Source organism: Harpia harpyja, chromosome 2 (assembly GCF_026419915.1).
Source record: "Harpia harpyja isolate bHarHar1 chromosome 2, bHarHar1 primary haplotype, whole genome shotgun sequence".
Classification (NCBI taxonomy): Eukaryota; Metazoa; Chordata; class Aves; order Accipitriformes; family Accipitridae; genus Harpia; species Harpia harpyja.
Window position 1 is genome coordinate 56,731,785 of NC_068941.1, and position 14,626 is coordinate 56,746,410.

Here is a 14,626-nt window from a genome sequence, read left to right on the forward strand (position 1 = left end):
CTATCCGAGGGGTGCCTCTCTAGCAGATGGCATGTCCCATTACCCTGCCTTGTTTTCACCTGTTTGTCCTTGCACTTCAGCTCTTTTATACAGAATTCTGTGGCAGAAAAGCAAAGCTATCTGAAGAAATGACCAAAAGAACCAAAAAAAGAGTATTTTTTGTGATGGTGAGATGCTCCAGTTCAAAACACTTGTACATTAATGTTACAGAAAAAAAGATTTTTTTATGACAAAAGAATTTGAATGATATACACTGCAAACAGAATTAGTTTCAGGTGCATTTATTTTGAAATAAACAAGAATATTATATGCATATATTCATATTTATATTAAATAACTTATTATTAAATGAGAAAAAATACTCTTAAAAACTAATCTGACACCTTCACATTCTATTTTGTATTAAGTGACTATAGTTAGGAAATATATAGAAAAATGATAAAATTGTCTCAAGCCAGCCATAAAAGCAAAGTGCACTATTGCCTAGGGCAGTGGAGGAGCAAAATTATGATGGTGTCACCGCTTCCTCCAAGGGGAGGATCACTGTGAGTGGGCAGTAGTGAATGAAGAGGAAGGAAGGAAACCTCTTCAATAACTCCCTATCCTTTCTTCCTGTTTTTTGTCCTTCATCACTGAAGTAGCAAATTGGGTTTTGCATATGCTGACAAGAAGCAGTGAGACAGTTCTGCGTACCAAGACGATACATTGAATACAATTAATTCCCTAAATGATCACACAGAGATTGCAGCTTATCCGTGTTCTGTTGTGTCTTCATCCCAATTTATTTGATCTTTCTTGTTGTCGGTAGTTTAAGGATGACAAGGTGGAAATTTGGTAAGTATTTATCATGAAATATTAACTACAGTAGCATCCTTCAAAAGCTTTCTGAACTGGCTTTTTCTCATATAAAAGCCACACCTAGCACGTTTTTTCCCTAAGATTCTCAGAGCAGAATTTCTTAAAAAACATATTTCTTTTCATTTTGTTTTGATTTTTTAGCAGAGCTAAATCTTATAAATCAAACATTTCTAAACTTAGGTGTACTTACACACATGCTATACATCTTTTCCATTCACGTGATGTAAGATGGCATTTGAGCAACATGTGCACTAAATCCAATTTTGAAAAGTTTGCTTACAGGTATTTGGAGTAATAAAAGATTTAAAACCATTATTTTGGTTCTATTTTAATTGTCAGACTCCACCAAATATTTGCCTTTCTGGTAACAATTTATTGACATCAGTTTTAGTGTGTGTGTATTCAGCTAGAAATATTTCAAGGCACAGATTGTTCCTAAATAAATAGACTTATCTGATGTCCAGTGAACCTTTTCAGGAACGATATAAGAAATAGGTGTTTGTGTTTAATTCCCACCACCTAATGATCATCTTGAAAGGGACTAAGGAAAAACGCTGCTGCTGAATAGCAAAGAAAAAATGTAGAATATGAAAACCAAATGTAACAGTGTACTTACCACTGTCTCTGTAACATCTAAACCTACAGGGCATGAAAGGTCATGGTGGCTGCTCATTGCCTGTAGTCTCCGTAACCTTTGTAACGCCTAATTTATGTCTAATATTTGATGTGTAATATTCAAATAATATTACTTGGTGAGTGTTGCTCTGTACTGCTGCATGCATTCATTTTTTGTTTTGGTTTTTTTGTTTGACACAAACACAAGTTATTTATCTATTTTTTAGATACTGCATTCCAGAGTAGCAAATTAGACAATGGTAATTTCTATTCAGTGCCATGTCTTACTTCATATAAAAGTGCACTACTCACAAGAAACACATGAAGTTTTACTCTACCAGAAATATACCAGTGAATTTATACATATGGCAATAAAATTTATAATAAACATTACAAAGTGTGTATTACTTAATGTGAATTTGAACATTTTGACTTTTCTTTAATACACTGCTTGTAAGACATCTTAAAATCTGTCCTATTTTTTTAAAGGATAAATTAATAAACATAGTAGTAAGACTTGGAGAATCTGAACATTATAGTCCATACAGTACCATTCCTAGGTAAATACCTATCATTCACATTATAACCGTAACAGCTTTATTCTTTTTAAAATAACAGCTTTGTTAGCTTCTAAGAGTTTAATTTGTACATTCAACCCGTATATAATTGTTATGCTACTTAATGCATTGTCATTATCAATTTAGCACAAACTTTTTAATAGTGCTTTTCTGAAAGCAAATTCACAGTCTAAGCTGATGCGGGCAGTTTCTCTTCATTGCCAAAACGTTTGCCTACCAAGGTGTAAAACTTATTTTTGTTTTCTTTCAAATGACAAATGTATCTCAAAATAATAAAAACTAATATTCAAAATGTGTTCTTAAAAAAAGACTTCTGCCAATCAGGTTGTAGTTCATCGTTTAAATAAAATACATACTGAAAAGCAGCTATAAGAGTTAATGATCACTACATTAAGTGGAAAAGAAGTCCTGTGTTTTCTACTGCAGCTGGAAGATTCATGATTCACCTGGGTTAGTTTGTTCTTCATTAAGAATTCATAGGAATAAATAGTTCTAACCAGTGCAGATATTCCTTCTTTCTTCCTTTATCTCAGCATATCTCGTCTCCGAAATTGCTTCCATAGATCTCTGAGATGTTCACTGGTTACAGTCATCACACAAGAGTAATATTCCTTCCAACCATTCCTTGGAGTCTCCTGTGAAAAGTGAAAAACATACAACTGGAAAAAGATATTGTTCACTAAATTCCTTAATATTACACTAAATTTGACTCAGACTCATACAAACTAGATACATATTTTAATATTAAAATCATGAAAGATCAGATACTTCTATGGCTCAGAAGTACTTCCGTAAAATGAGGGTTATAAATCCATACACAGGTTAAGTATTCAGAATTCATCCTCACCTCACAGCACACAGTTAGCATTCAACAAATAGCCTATGTATATTAAAACCCGTAAGAAAGATTTTCTCTTTATTCTGGTATGTACTACTCTCTCTCTAGTTTTGTTTCTTCCTTCTTCATGTTGACGCTGTACTAAAAATTCACCTCTAACACCAAATAAAAAGCACAGAAAATTATTGATGTTCATGAAACTGAGGCATTAGCAAAAGCCAAATACAAAACAGGGAGATGATAGGAAAGCTTCTTCATACTAGGTTACCTTAATCCTAAACTGCATTGTAGTTCATTGACATTAGTAAGTGCCCACCGAATGGAGAGGAATATTGGCCAAACGCTGGCCTGGGAGATTCACTAGACTCTATGTTGTCCATAGTTACCACTGGATCTCATTATTTCTTCTGCTGTTCCTAATTTCACAAGCCTATTTTTATATTAAGTACAGAAAGATGGAGAGGGGCTAAGTATTAGAACAACTGGGGAAGAGGCTAAGTAAGGAACAGGAATTGTAATTGTAGATAAGTGAGAAGCATTTAAAAGTAATTTTAAATTTTAATCCATCTTAGAAATTAAGTCCCGTATCCGGAGGTAAATGGTTACAGTGTCAAGGTGAGAGATTGTCTGATAGCTTGTTTTGGTTGAACTGAGTGAAGAAGTTAAAAATATTGTGACATTGCAGTATAATAAAACCAACCATTAGAGAGTAAAGCCTACTTTCCATTTATTCTTATTATTAATCTTGTATAATTAAAAAGCATAGAACATTATGCAGAAGTTGTAAATATTCAGGAAACAATCTAATCCACAGCAGTATATAATCCAGACTTTAAATGAAATATTAGAAACAACACTTATGTGAATGCATAATTTAGTTGAGATTTAGAGTCAATCTTATGAAAAAACTGTACTACTTGCAAAATGCATTGCATTATTTAACAAAAGCACATTCCGTTGATTAACCAGTGCTTTAAGATACACGTTTATTTTTTATTTTATGAAACAGGTTCAGAGAAATGTTTGTGAAAATCAGTAAAAGAAACACTGAAGTACATTAACTGTTCATCTACTTATTTCTAATTTATGTATTATTGTTGTATCTACTCTCAGTGTACCAAATTCACAGAAAGAGCATTTTGTCCACATAGTCTGCAATGCTTTCACATTTCACTGGAACATTTTCCTCCCATGGTATCCAGGTATGTTTTTAAGGTTCTAGTCAGGTTTAGGATCAAAAGTTTGGGTTCTCTAACTTCCAGTTTTGTAATATGAGTAAGTAAGGTGTGCCTATCACACACTTCTGACTTTATCTGCTTTAGAGAACACGTAAGCAACAGTCTCAACTAGTAAGCAACAGCCTCTTCATTTTTTTTTCTGAAAGCTATCTCTTATGATAGATGTACTCAGCTGCTGTATATTAGGAAAGTATGGAAATTAAAAGCTTTCAAAATATTAACTACATGGAAAATCTTAATCTCACTTGACTGAATGAAGTATTTACACAAGACAGCAATTTATTGATGAAACTTGACTAGAAATGAGGTTCTGAATCCATGCTTCAGTCTTTCATGTCTTTCTTAAAATGAAACGTCCTTCCTCAATCAGTCCCAAGACACTGGTTTCAGCTATTAACTATTACTTCCTCAAAACCTTCAATCAGAAATTTAGAAACCCCACAAAATTCAGAACAACTAGAAAATAGTTCTTTTAATGAAAAATCTTAAGATTTTAAAGACATTACAGGGACATACAACTTAATTTCTAGATTTACAATTGTGACATACAGTATTTACTTTCAATACTTTAGAAGTGAACAAAATTGGAATTATAGCTTAAATATCTATTACAGTTACTGAACACACAAGTAGTTTAGCCAACAGTACTTTCAGATGGACTCGAATCCCTCCTGAAGTTGGCCTCTAGCATCCTTCTTTGGAAATGAACTCTGAAAGGGTTTTGCTAGAAGTTTCCTAGATAACCCTTCGATAAGGCATTCAAAGCAGAGCTCTCCTCTCAGCTCTGTTCAGCAGCTCCCTACTAACATGTTTTTTCTGTTCTCCCTACAGTACATGCAAAGGAGTACCTGCCGATGCCGAGTCAGGCTGTCTGCCCTGCAGGGAGAGAAATGCAGAAACTCAAGCTCTCCAAGAACATTGCCAGCTCTTTGGACCACACAGAGCTTGTACAGTTGTTCCCCAAGGAGAGATTTTAATTATTTATTATAAGGGTACAACATTCTTTACACTGTTAAGTAAATTGCATTAGTGAAATTCAGAGATATGTAATGTACAGCACAATGTGCTGTTTATCCCTTTTCAGGGTGCAGATTCAAAGTATGGTATAATCTATGGTACGTATGCCAAGTATTTTAATCTCTTTCATCAGAGTTCTACATTTACCACAGAAAGTATATCAAAGCACAGACAATGATCTGTACATTTATATTTGGAACAAAGCAGACTTAAGAGTTATTGTATTGCACCTAACTTTGGGATGTAACTGCAGCAGATTTTTGTACTTCGCATACATCTATCTGTTTTTTTGTACATCAGACTGAAATTGAATTACCCAACTGAAATTGTTCAATTTCAAATCTCCAATGATTCTGTCTTTATTATCTTTTCAATTTATAAGATAATAGAAAATAATTTTTAGAATTATGTAAATTCACTTTCACTCCACACTGTACAGCAAAGACAGAATTAGTTCTGTTCTCCTCCACAGTAACTAACTCCAAATCACTTCACGTGTGTTTCAGCTAAAGTTTCCATTTCCATTAACTGACATTTGCAACAAACTTTAATAAATATTTACAACAAATTTGAAGAAATACTGCAAGTTAAGTAACACTTTGCACAAAAATGAACTCAGAATAGCTAACAACTAGATATGTGACTGTAATTCATCACAAAAGACAAGGAGCAGTTGCTCAAGTGAAGAGCAGTAGCTGACGAATGTGTCTGCAGGCAAGAGGGAATTTTACATATTTGAGGTTTACACTGCATTCTTGAGTGCACAGGGAACAGATATCTGAAACAGACCTACACAGGCAAGCTTAGGTACCAGAAGCATTCTTGTTATAGCATCCAGGAGCTCTAGTGGAGAAAAAGAGCAGGGTAAATAACCAGCAACCTCTACACTATGTTAGTGAGGCTGCACTGGGCCAGGTCAGTGCACTGAGAACTAACCTGGTTTCTGTGTCTGTCTCCCAGTGCATAGTGTAGACATACTATTATTTAACTTTAAATTTTTTTTCTTGAGAATGACTTTATACAGAGTGAACAAAATCTCCCTTTATAAATCTCCACTGTATATTTTTCTCCCAGTTTACTCCATCTCAAAAGATGAAGGAAGTAATTTATTGCCTGAATTCAGATCTCTGTCAAGGTGTCGATGTATGTAAATTTGATGCTTTTACCACAGTCTCTCTTTTTGTCACCAAGCTAATTTTATTAGGCTTGATGATTAGATATTGGATTCTTTTGTGTCCCTGCATTTTGTTCCACTTGGTCACATACCCTTCACTGAAATTACTAGGAAAGCATCATGACCATATAGCATTTTGATATTTTCCTGTAAGAGCTGTTCCATATCTTGACAAGTTTACAGTTTAAACAATACTTGATATGCAACGACAGTGTAGGTTGTGGCAGAATTAGTAGAGACAAAAAGACAAAGTACTCCTAAGAATGATTTTTAAAAAGACGCGGGAAAAGAAGAAAGGAAGTTTTGAGAGTCAAAAGTTTCAAAGAGATGAAGTTACATAAAATTAATCTAAAGCCATGAATTTCCTCTTACGTGACTGATGAGCTGGATTACTAAAATGTTGGTTTAACTATTTTGTTAGTCATTTACACTTCCCAGGACACAGTCCCACTTCCTAGAAACCAGATGCTTTGTTTGTTAAGATCAAATTTCCTTTTCTGTTCCTCACATATTAGTACAAAGCTTCAGTATTTGGGTTATACTCATAAAGAGGAGGTATAATTTTAAAAATGTTAATAGTTAATCAAAATAATAAAGAAATAATCCTATGACGAGTGTATGCAGATCAAACAGAACTTGTCTTTTTTCTAGGAGGACAAATCGGCTACATAAGCCTAGACGTGCCCCAAGCCATCTTCACTGATGAATTTCAAAGAACCAGCCTGTTCAAAAGATGTGACACTTCATTGAATAAAAGAAAATGGCATGAAGAGTCCCAAAGAACACAGTTTGGAGTACACAACACGCTGTGCCATTGGAACAGGTCAACAGTTTAGATATATTCCCTCTCTCTTACCTATCTTCCATAGGGGTCTACAAAAGGAAAACATCAGTGGGACTGGTGAGCCAGTGGGCTACCAGTCTGAGTAAGTGGACCCCACCTCTCATCCTTACAGACTTAGCTTTTCCACTGTGCTGGAAGCCAGCCATCACCCCAGATAAACAGGATCCAAGAAACTTCTGCTTAGTGTACCTACACTCCTCGGTTTCCTGCCATGCTGTTTCAGAGTTAGGGAAGAAAGATTTAAACCAGAGGCCCAGCATGCTCAGTGGCATACATGTGCTCAGAGAGGCATATGATAGGAAAGGGGATGATTCAGAAGATCAGATGCCAATATGGTGATGTACGGAGGCATCTGAAGATAGTTATTAGACAAGAAATCTCAGCTTAATATTGTGCCTCAGAATTAAAAACAGCGGGGGAACAACAGTCAAACTCTCCTGGCTCAGGAGCACATGAGATGTGCTGGCTACTCCACGGGGTCCATTCACAGCAGACCACTGGCTATGAGGCCTTGTTTGTCATGACGTACATCTTTCTGCTCCTCCCCACTGCAAAGTAATACATCTGCAACCTACATTAGCTGTTAGCAGTCTTCGTAGCAACTACTGCGAAGTCTATAAATATAAACAGGAAAAAAGTGCTGGCACCAAAATCTTAAAATGAGAAGGAGAAAACTCTTGCTTTGTTTAAGAAATGTCTGCTAACACATTTCTGCTGTGTCCACCATGCGACAGTTTCACAATATGGCTCCAGAATATCCACACCACAGTTTTTACACTGAACTCCACAGTACAATCTAATTGTAAGAATGAATATTCATGTGGTGGAAATGCAGAAGCAGGCATGGTGGTCACGTGTGGGCACAGTGCTTATTTTTGAAGCCAAAACCACATTATTGTTTTCAAAAGCATAACTATAAATCAAAGTAGGATCAAGTTACTAACAGTCTCTCAGAAAGAAAAATTGCCTTTGCAATCTTCATTGGTAAATACTTATTAGCTACAGGTATCTGAGAAATTAGTGAAACGTGGTCACAGGACAGACAGAAAACAGCAACAGAAACTATGAAAGAATACTCTTCTCTATTCCAAACATAGCACAAAATTGCAGCTGGCTTACAAAACAGTGACAGCGTGAGTCAGTCATTGCCAACTTCAGAATAAAGTTCTATTGCTTCAGTCAAAAACACAGCGTGATGCTTTGAGCTACTACATTGCTTACAGTCAGATAACCTATTCCTGAATTTTGAAACAGGAAACATAGCAGTGACAGTTTAACATTCAGCCATTCCTGCAAGCATGCCAGCACACTCAGACTGGGCGGCTAACACATACCGTCATTTATCTGCTATAGAGTTCCTTCCTCACGCAGGATTTGAAAGTAGTATACCTCTGTATAGGTTTGTAGCCCTGTGGAGCAGAAGATGGAGAAGTGCACAGATGCAGACAACATGTGAAGGCAGCCAGAGGTAAGCATAAGACAACGGTATCATGAAAATACAAAAAAATGGCTTTAAGTGACAAATAGCTGAAGATACAGTATAGTATGTGCTAGGTAAAATGTTTATCATTTAGTCATTAAGTTCCAAATCTTTTAGTTTAAAAATGGAATTTATAAAGAAAGGGAATCTTCTTATATATTTTTAAATTAAAAAAAAAGAAAAGAAATAACTATTTTAAACCAAACAGCAAGAAAAAATAAAGCTTTTCATGTCTGCACATTTTAATAAGTTTATGGCAATACTCTAACTGACCACTTGATGGCAGCTTAATATACTAGCTTGTTTCGAACTACTAAAACCAGAAAAGGTTTCAGATTATAATACTATATTCCAGAAAGAGAGAAATTTCATTTGATAAACTCTTTGAGACATTTACTTTTCCAAAAACATATCTAAAATATATGTTAAAATGAATATTTATTATGTTCCTATAAAGGGTAGTACCTGACCTTCCTCAAGTTTATGGCTAAGCTTTTAAATAAGACAAAGCTGGTAGGTACTAACTAACCTTTCAGAACTCCAGTTTCATTGGACTTGTGTAACTCTTTGCTCTTCAATATGTTTGCTTTAGTCAGACTATATAACTACAAAATGCCCTTTTCTAAAATACATGGTCCTAGTACCAAGCTCTGTGATGCCCTCATGATTGTTCTGGGCAAACATTTCAGTGAAACAACTTTTTAAAAAGTTGAATTACTAAGTATAAGATGTTAATTGTAAAATCATACTTCAAATCATAGGCCTATTTTAAACTGTTATTTTTAGGTGTTTTTAGAGTGATAATCACAGACTACATTGATTTGGGCAGACATTAATTGTAGGATACTTAACATTAAAATCAGGCATTTACACTTTATAAACGGGTTCAAATTGCTCATGACAAAAATGTCCATGTTGCTACAAAATACTGCATAAGCAAAAGCTATAATGTTCTTTTATCTGTATAATGGAACTGACCAAATCTTAATATGGATTCGAAACACAGTTATTAACAAAGAAAAGGTTAGTGATTTGTTAGTTTTGATTTAGCACAAGACAACATTTGAGCCCTCCACATTGTAGGAGCAAGAGGGTAAACTTTTACTTGTTCTGACCACACTAAATACTGTGGAACTTTTAATGAACAAACAATAGGAAGCAATTAGTGACACTTTCTGCCAATTTGTTCTGGGCAAAAGGTTCTTATGTGTTTTCTTCTTTTCATTCTAAACCAAGATGGGGGGGGGGGGGGGATGTTTATTAAACTGAAAAGGCAAATTTTTTGCAGTTTTTACTGCTCTTGGAAAAATCAGGTTTGTGTGACACTTATGAAAACTTACTGGAAATTGTAATTCCTAAATTTGGTACTGTAATTGTCTTGGAATACTATTGATTAGTGAAGAGAATGCATTTTTCTGAATAGTCTAACAAGTCTGCATGTAGGCATGTCTGAATATAACCGAATTTTAGGACCAAATAATGATCATCTCCTATGCAATACAGGAGATATCTCATACCTAATTAAAATTAGACATATCATTTATAAAAGAAGGTGCTATTCTTCAGAACATCCTTGGCTATTCTTTATAGTTCTTTTACAGTCTACTGGAATATTTTATAGTGGCCTAGGCAAAAGAAAGATACATGCATAAGACTGAATAGTAGTGGATGATATAGATTCTTAAGGATTATATGTGATTTTTGTCATGCATTTTGTGAAATAAAAACATGTAGTACATTTACAAGAACTACTTCATAAGCAGACTGTTTTCTGGTTAAATTAACATACACTGCACAATTACAATTAGTAAACAATTAAAACATATAGCTGAACATCTTGAAACGGTTACGAAACAATCATCATTCCCACACCATAATAAAAGGCATTGAGGACCAACAAGGAAATAAGTTTGTTACAAATGCAGTGGTTGTTATCCACATTTTACATTCGATCATAATATTACAAAAATAACAAGAGAACTATTAGACTCAACACCACTTCACAGACAGTTCTAAAATTATACTTAGGAAGCTAACTAAAAATTACTAAAATTGTATTACAGAAATAACATACTGAAATGTGAATTTAGGAACCATAATACAGTTCAAGATTTATGTCTAAGGGACTAGGTTGTCATGAAAAACACCATTTTACAGTTAGTTAAAAATGTTAACACCTCTCATATGAAGAAAAAAATGTGACTTTTATTAATAATACTCTAAATAAAATTTTTTCTGCTACTATAAATTCCCCTGTACTACACAGAACCTGAAGAGGGCAGCAAGGCCTATACATTCACCTAAAAGGCAAAGCATGATTTACAAGCGTGTTCTCTATGAAAATTTTCTGCAATTAATTTTCTGTCCTCTAGCTTCTTGTAATTTAATACATTAGAATCAGGGTTAAATTATCAAAAGCAACTTTGAACTAGAATATAGCATTGTTCAGCACCACTTCACTAATTCTTTATTTGAAAATTAAAACTATCTTCTGCTGCAACTCTTTCCAACAGTCATTATCAACACTTAGTATTTTAAATTATGTTTTAGAAGAGCCAACAGTTGACCTTTAACTAAACTGCCCAAGTTTGAGAGAGACAAACTCTCTTTTCCCTGCAAAAAACCCAGACATAATTGCTACCCTTGTTAAAATTCTTAATGCCAATCTATCAATCACATAATACAGAAGAATGACAGTATGCAGAGGATTTCTCATCTCCAAGTTGTTTTGTGTACTATAAAGGTACATTATATCCTCTATGTATTGCCTTCTAATAAAAAATAAAGAATTTAAGAAGGAATTTATCTTACAGACTACTTCAGGATTTCTATAAAACATACATCTTTAAACATGCGCACTGTTGGTTTGCAACCTACCGGTGCTACAGGTGCTAAAATAAGTAGTGGTAAGTAGTAAAGTCAACTAAGATAACTATAAAAATTAGAATCCTTACCCTAAACCCTCGATTGAGTCTGTCTTTCATAATGCCAATAAATTCTTTATAACTCAACTGGTCATCTCTGTCAACATCAAAAATCTTGAAAACTGTGTTCACCAAATGTGGTGAAAGCTTCACACCTGTGGCTACATACACAGCACGTTTGAATTCATCTGTATAAAGAGAACATCAGAAGAAAAAAACCAAACCATTAATCCTACTTTGTGGACAACATATTATGAAATACAAGTAAACTTTTAACTTGAGTTTTCACATTTAAACACTCAAAAAATACGAAAACGTTAAAATTAGGATGGAATTTCACAGTTCTAAACCAAGTAGTTCTCAACTGATACAAAATGATACTGCTTAATTGGTATCAATTATTTTACACAAAAGATAACAGTCGATACACTATCCTGTATGCAATAACAAAATTAGAAAATCATATTATAATTAAACCTATGTTACATATATACTGATGGCATCTACTTAATTGACACAAAACAGAACCTAAGAAGCAGAGCGCAGAGAAAACAGTATACCCCTTTGGTAAGGCCACATGGTGTTACTATGTCAGACCCCATGAAGATGCTACTTGAGGAGAGCATGCAAGTCTGACCACTTCACATATTGTTCACCTTGCACTCCCCAAGCATTTCAGCTGTTGTATTAAGGATTTTAGTCAGTACATACCTGCCTAGTTCTTTCAGCACCCACTTACTGATTTGTTCAAAAATCTGTCTAATCCCTCTTCGGACCTTCTGACACTGTTTCCTTCTACAACCTTCGTATAAGGCCAGATTCCAGACGCCCACTGTGTAAAGAAATGCTTTTGTTTGCTTTAAACTGATCTTTTATTGATGTCATCAAGTGCCTCTTAACTCTTGTATTGTAGGATTTGATGACCAACTATTCTGCATTCAGCTTATACACCACTTATATGACTTTGTAAAGCTTTACCATATTTCTTATGATATGACTGAGCCTTCTCCTCTCAAAGCTGGAGTCCTAGCCTTTTTAGCCTTTTACCTGAGACATTAAAACTACAAACTAGGAATTACAAAACATTTTTGTATTTTTGTCACAGTTCTGTATCTTTATCAACAGATTTTTGTAAAAATACAAATACTTACCTTGACCTATGGAACGACTTGCAAAATTATACATTTGCATTGCAATTGCAAAGTCTTCTAGGTTGTTCAAGAATTGGAAAAATGATCTAAACTCATCAAATGTGATACCCTAAAAAATGGAAGAACAATATGCACCATAAGAATTACCAGTAGTGATGACAACTGAATAAATAAACCTTGCAGTTATTTATGTCTACTTCATTTAAGAATAGATACTACACCCATTGAAAAAAATACAGATTTGTACTGAAAGTCAATAAAGTAAAGAATTGGAGTCTCCTGAAAATGCAAGATGTCCTTCCTCTTTGCCACTGCAACGGATAGCAATTCTCACCCAAAAAGCAGTCAAAAATATTGTTCCATTGCTTAAGGCAATCTTTAAGAATTCCAGGATTATTATGATGCAACAATTGAGAATAAAAGTCTAGGTTTGTATGAATATTGAAGTATGTTTACTACAGAAAACCTGCAAACTGCTATTATATGCGAGGGTGTGTGCTCACATAAATACATTGAATGAATTCATAAATACTTGTTATGATCTAACTTAAGCTCTGTACTTTTAAGGTGAAGTTTTTACATATCCAGATTTAGACACCGAAGTCTCTTCAGCTGATACTCCAAGCATCAAGTATTGCAGGGTTTGTCCAGGTTTTTAAAAAGTCTTTTGTATTTTGCCAGACTTCAGAATATCTTCTGTGAAAGTTTCTCTGAAATTGTTGTTGTTAAAAGAGCTTATTTCTTCTTCTTTCCTTATATTTATTCTGCTTTTCTCTCAGCTAGAAATCCAAAGACCCAATAAACTATCTCTAAATCAATTTTGAAAGAGACCTTAAACAGAGACTTTGAATTAAGCCAGGACCATTGCCTATCTCTCATTCTCCATAGTCTGTCAGCCATTCTGAACATGGGATGGCATTTTTCATCAAACCTTGATCTCCCTGGCCTCCTTTAACTATCATTCCTGGCTATTCTTCTGTCTGCTTTTATCCTTTTATCCTATTTAACTACTTCTCTCTGAAAATAAACCTGAAGACAATAGAAAGACCTGTGAGCCTTTCTATTCAAACTAAATTCTTGACCTATGTCTCTCCTCAAAGATATACATAGTCATTATGGTATGGTGGAACACAGAAAACATACTGAAGTAGGTTTGTGGCAGAGGAGAAAATGACAGAGATTGGGCGTAAACCCATATGAGACAGCAAGTACTGTGGTAACTGTGGAGAGCAACATAATATTGTTAAAATAAAAGACTTCAATAGGCCTCTACCCACTTGAGATTTAAACCACTGCTTAAGTGATCCTACCAAAGTTCTACTAAGATTTATAAACAGTTTGACTGGAGAGCTTGACCCATCTCCATCATGAATTCCTTTTCTCAACAAGCATATTTGTTCTCTGTTTCATCCTTTGCAATTGGGAGGAAACTCTCACAGACACAAGCAGAATCACCTCCTTATTCCCCTTTAAATTTTAATCTTAAAAGCTTTATTTACTAATACTAACCAATTCTGTCTTCTTATTTCATTGCATTTGACACCTAATAGTTTATGTCCAAGTTCCTTTTCTTGCACTCTGTTTAGACTGAAAACTCTCTGGGACTGGAATAATTTTGTTACATATTTGTGAAATACCTAGCTTAGTGAAACTTCAGTCCCCAGCTAGGACCCTCAGGTACTATGGCAAAATAGCAATAATAGAATATGGCCTTCAAAGTCTTGAGCTGACATTTTTACGTTCACAACGATTTTTAAAAAACCCTTAATTTGTACCAGTTTGTCTGTAAAGATTCTGAATGTGGGACACTGTAAGAGCTCAGGCTACTGTAAAAATCCTGGCTCTTTCCATGTAACTAGACAGGAGATGATCAGTCTAGATGGAAAGTAGCCCTTGTGTAGGAAAGGCT

The 14,626-nt window shown here is 34.6% G+C and overlaps 1 protein-coding gene across 6 annotated transcripts in view; it reads right to left on the minus strand.

The window, feature by feature from the left end:
- Positions 1-265: 265 nt before the first annotated feature.
- Positions 266-14,626, minus strand: part of MICU3 (mitochondrial calcium uptake family member 3) — a 57,902-nt gene continuing 43,541 nt past the window's right edge. For 3 of the 6 annotated variants that reach the window (XM_052779977.1, XM_052779976.1, XM_052779972.1), the window contains 4 exons: positions 12,718-12,826; positions 11,597-11,754; positions 8,497-8,571; positions 266-2,686 (listed from right to left, as the gene is read on the minus strand). In XM_052779977.1, the coding sequence (XP_052635937.1) occupies positions 8,503-8,571; positions 11,597-11,754; positions 12,718-12,826 (336 nt within the window). In that variant the 3' untranslated portion in view covers positions 266-2,686; positions 8,497-8,502. The remainder of the gene's footprint in view (positions 2,687-8,496; positions 8,572-11,596; positions 11,755-12,717; positions 12,827-14,626) is intronic. The other 3 variants (XM_052779975.1, XM_052779974.1, XM_052779971.1) reach the window with 1 other exon arrangement.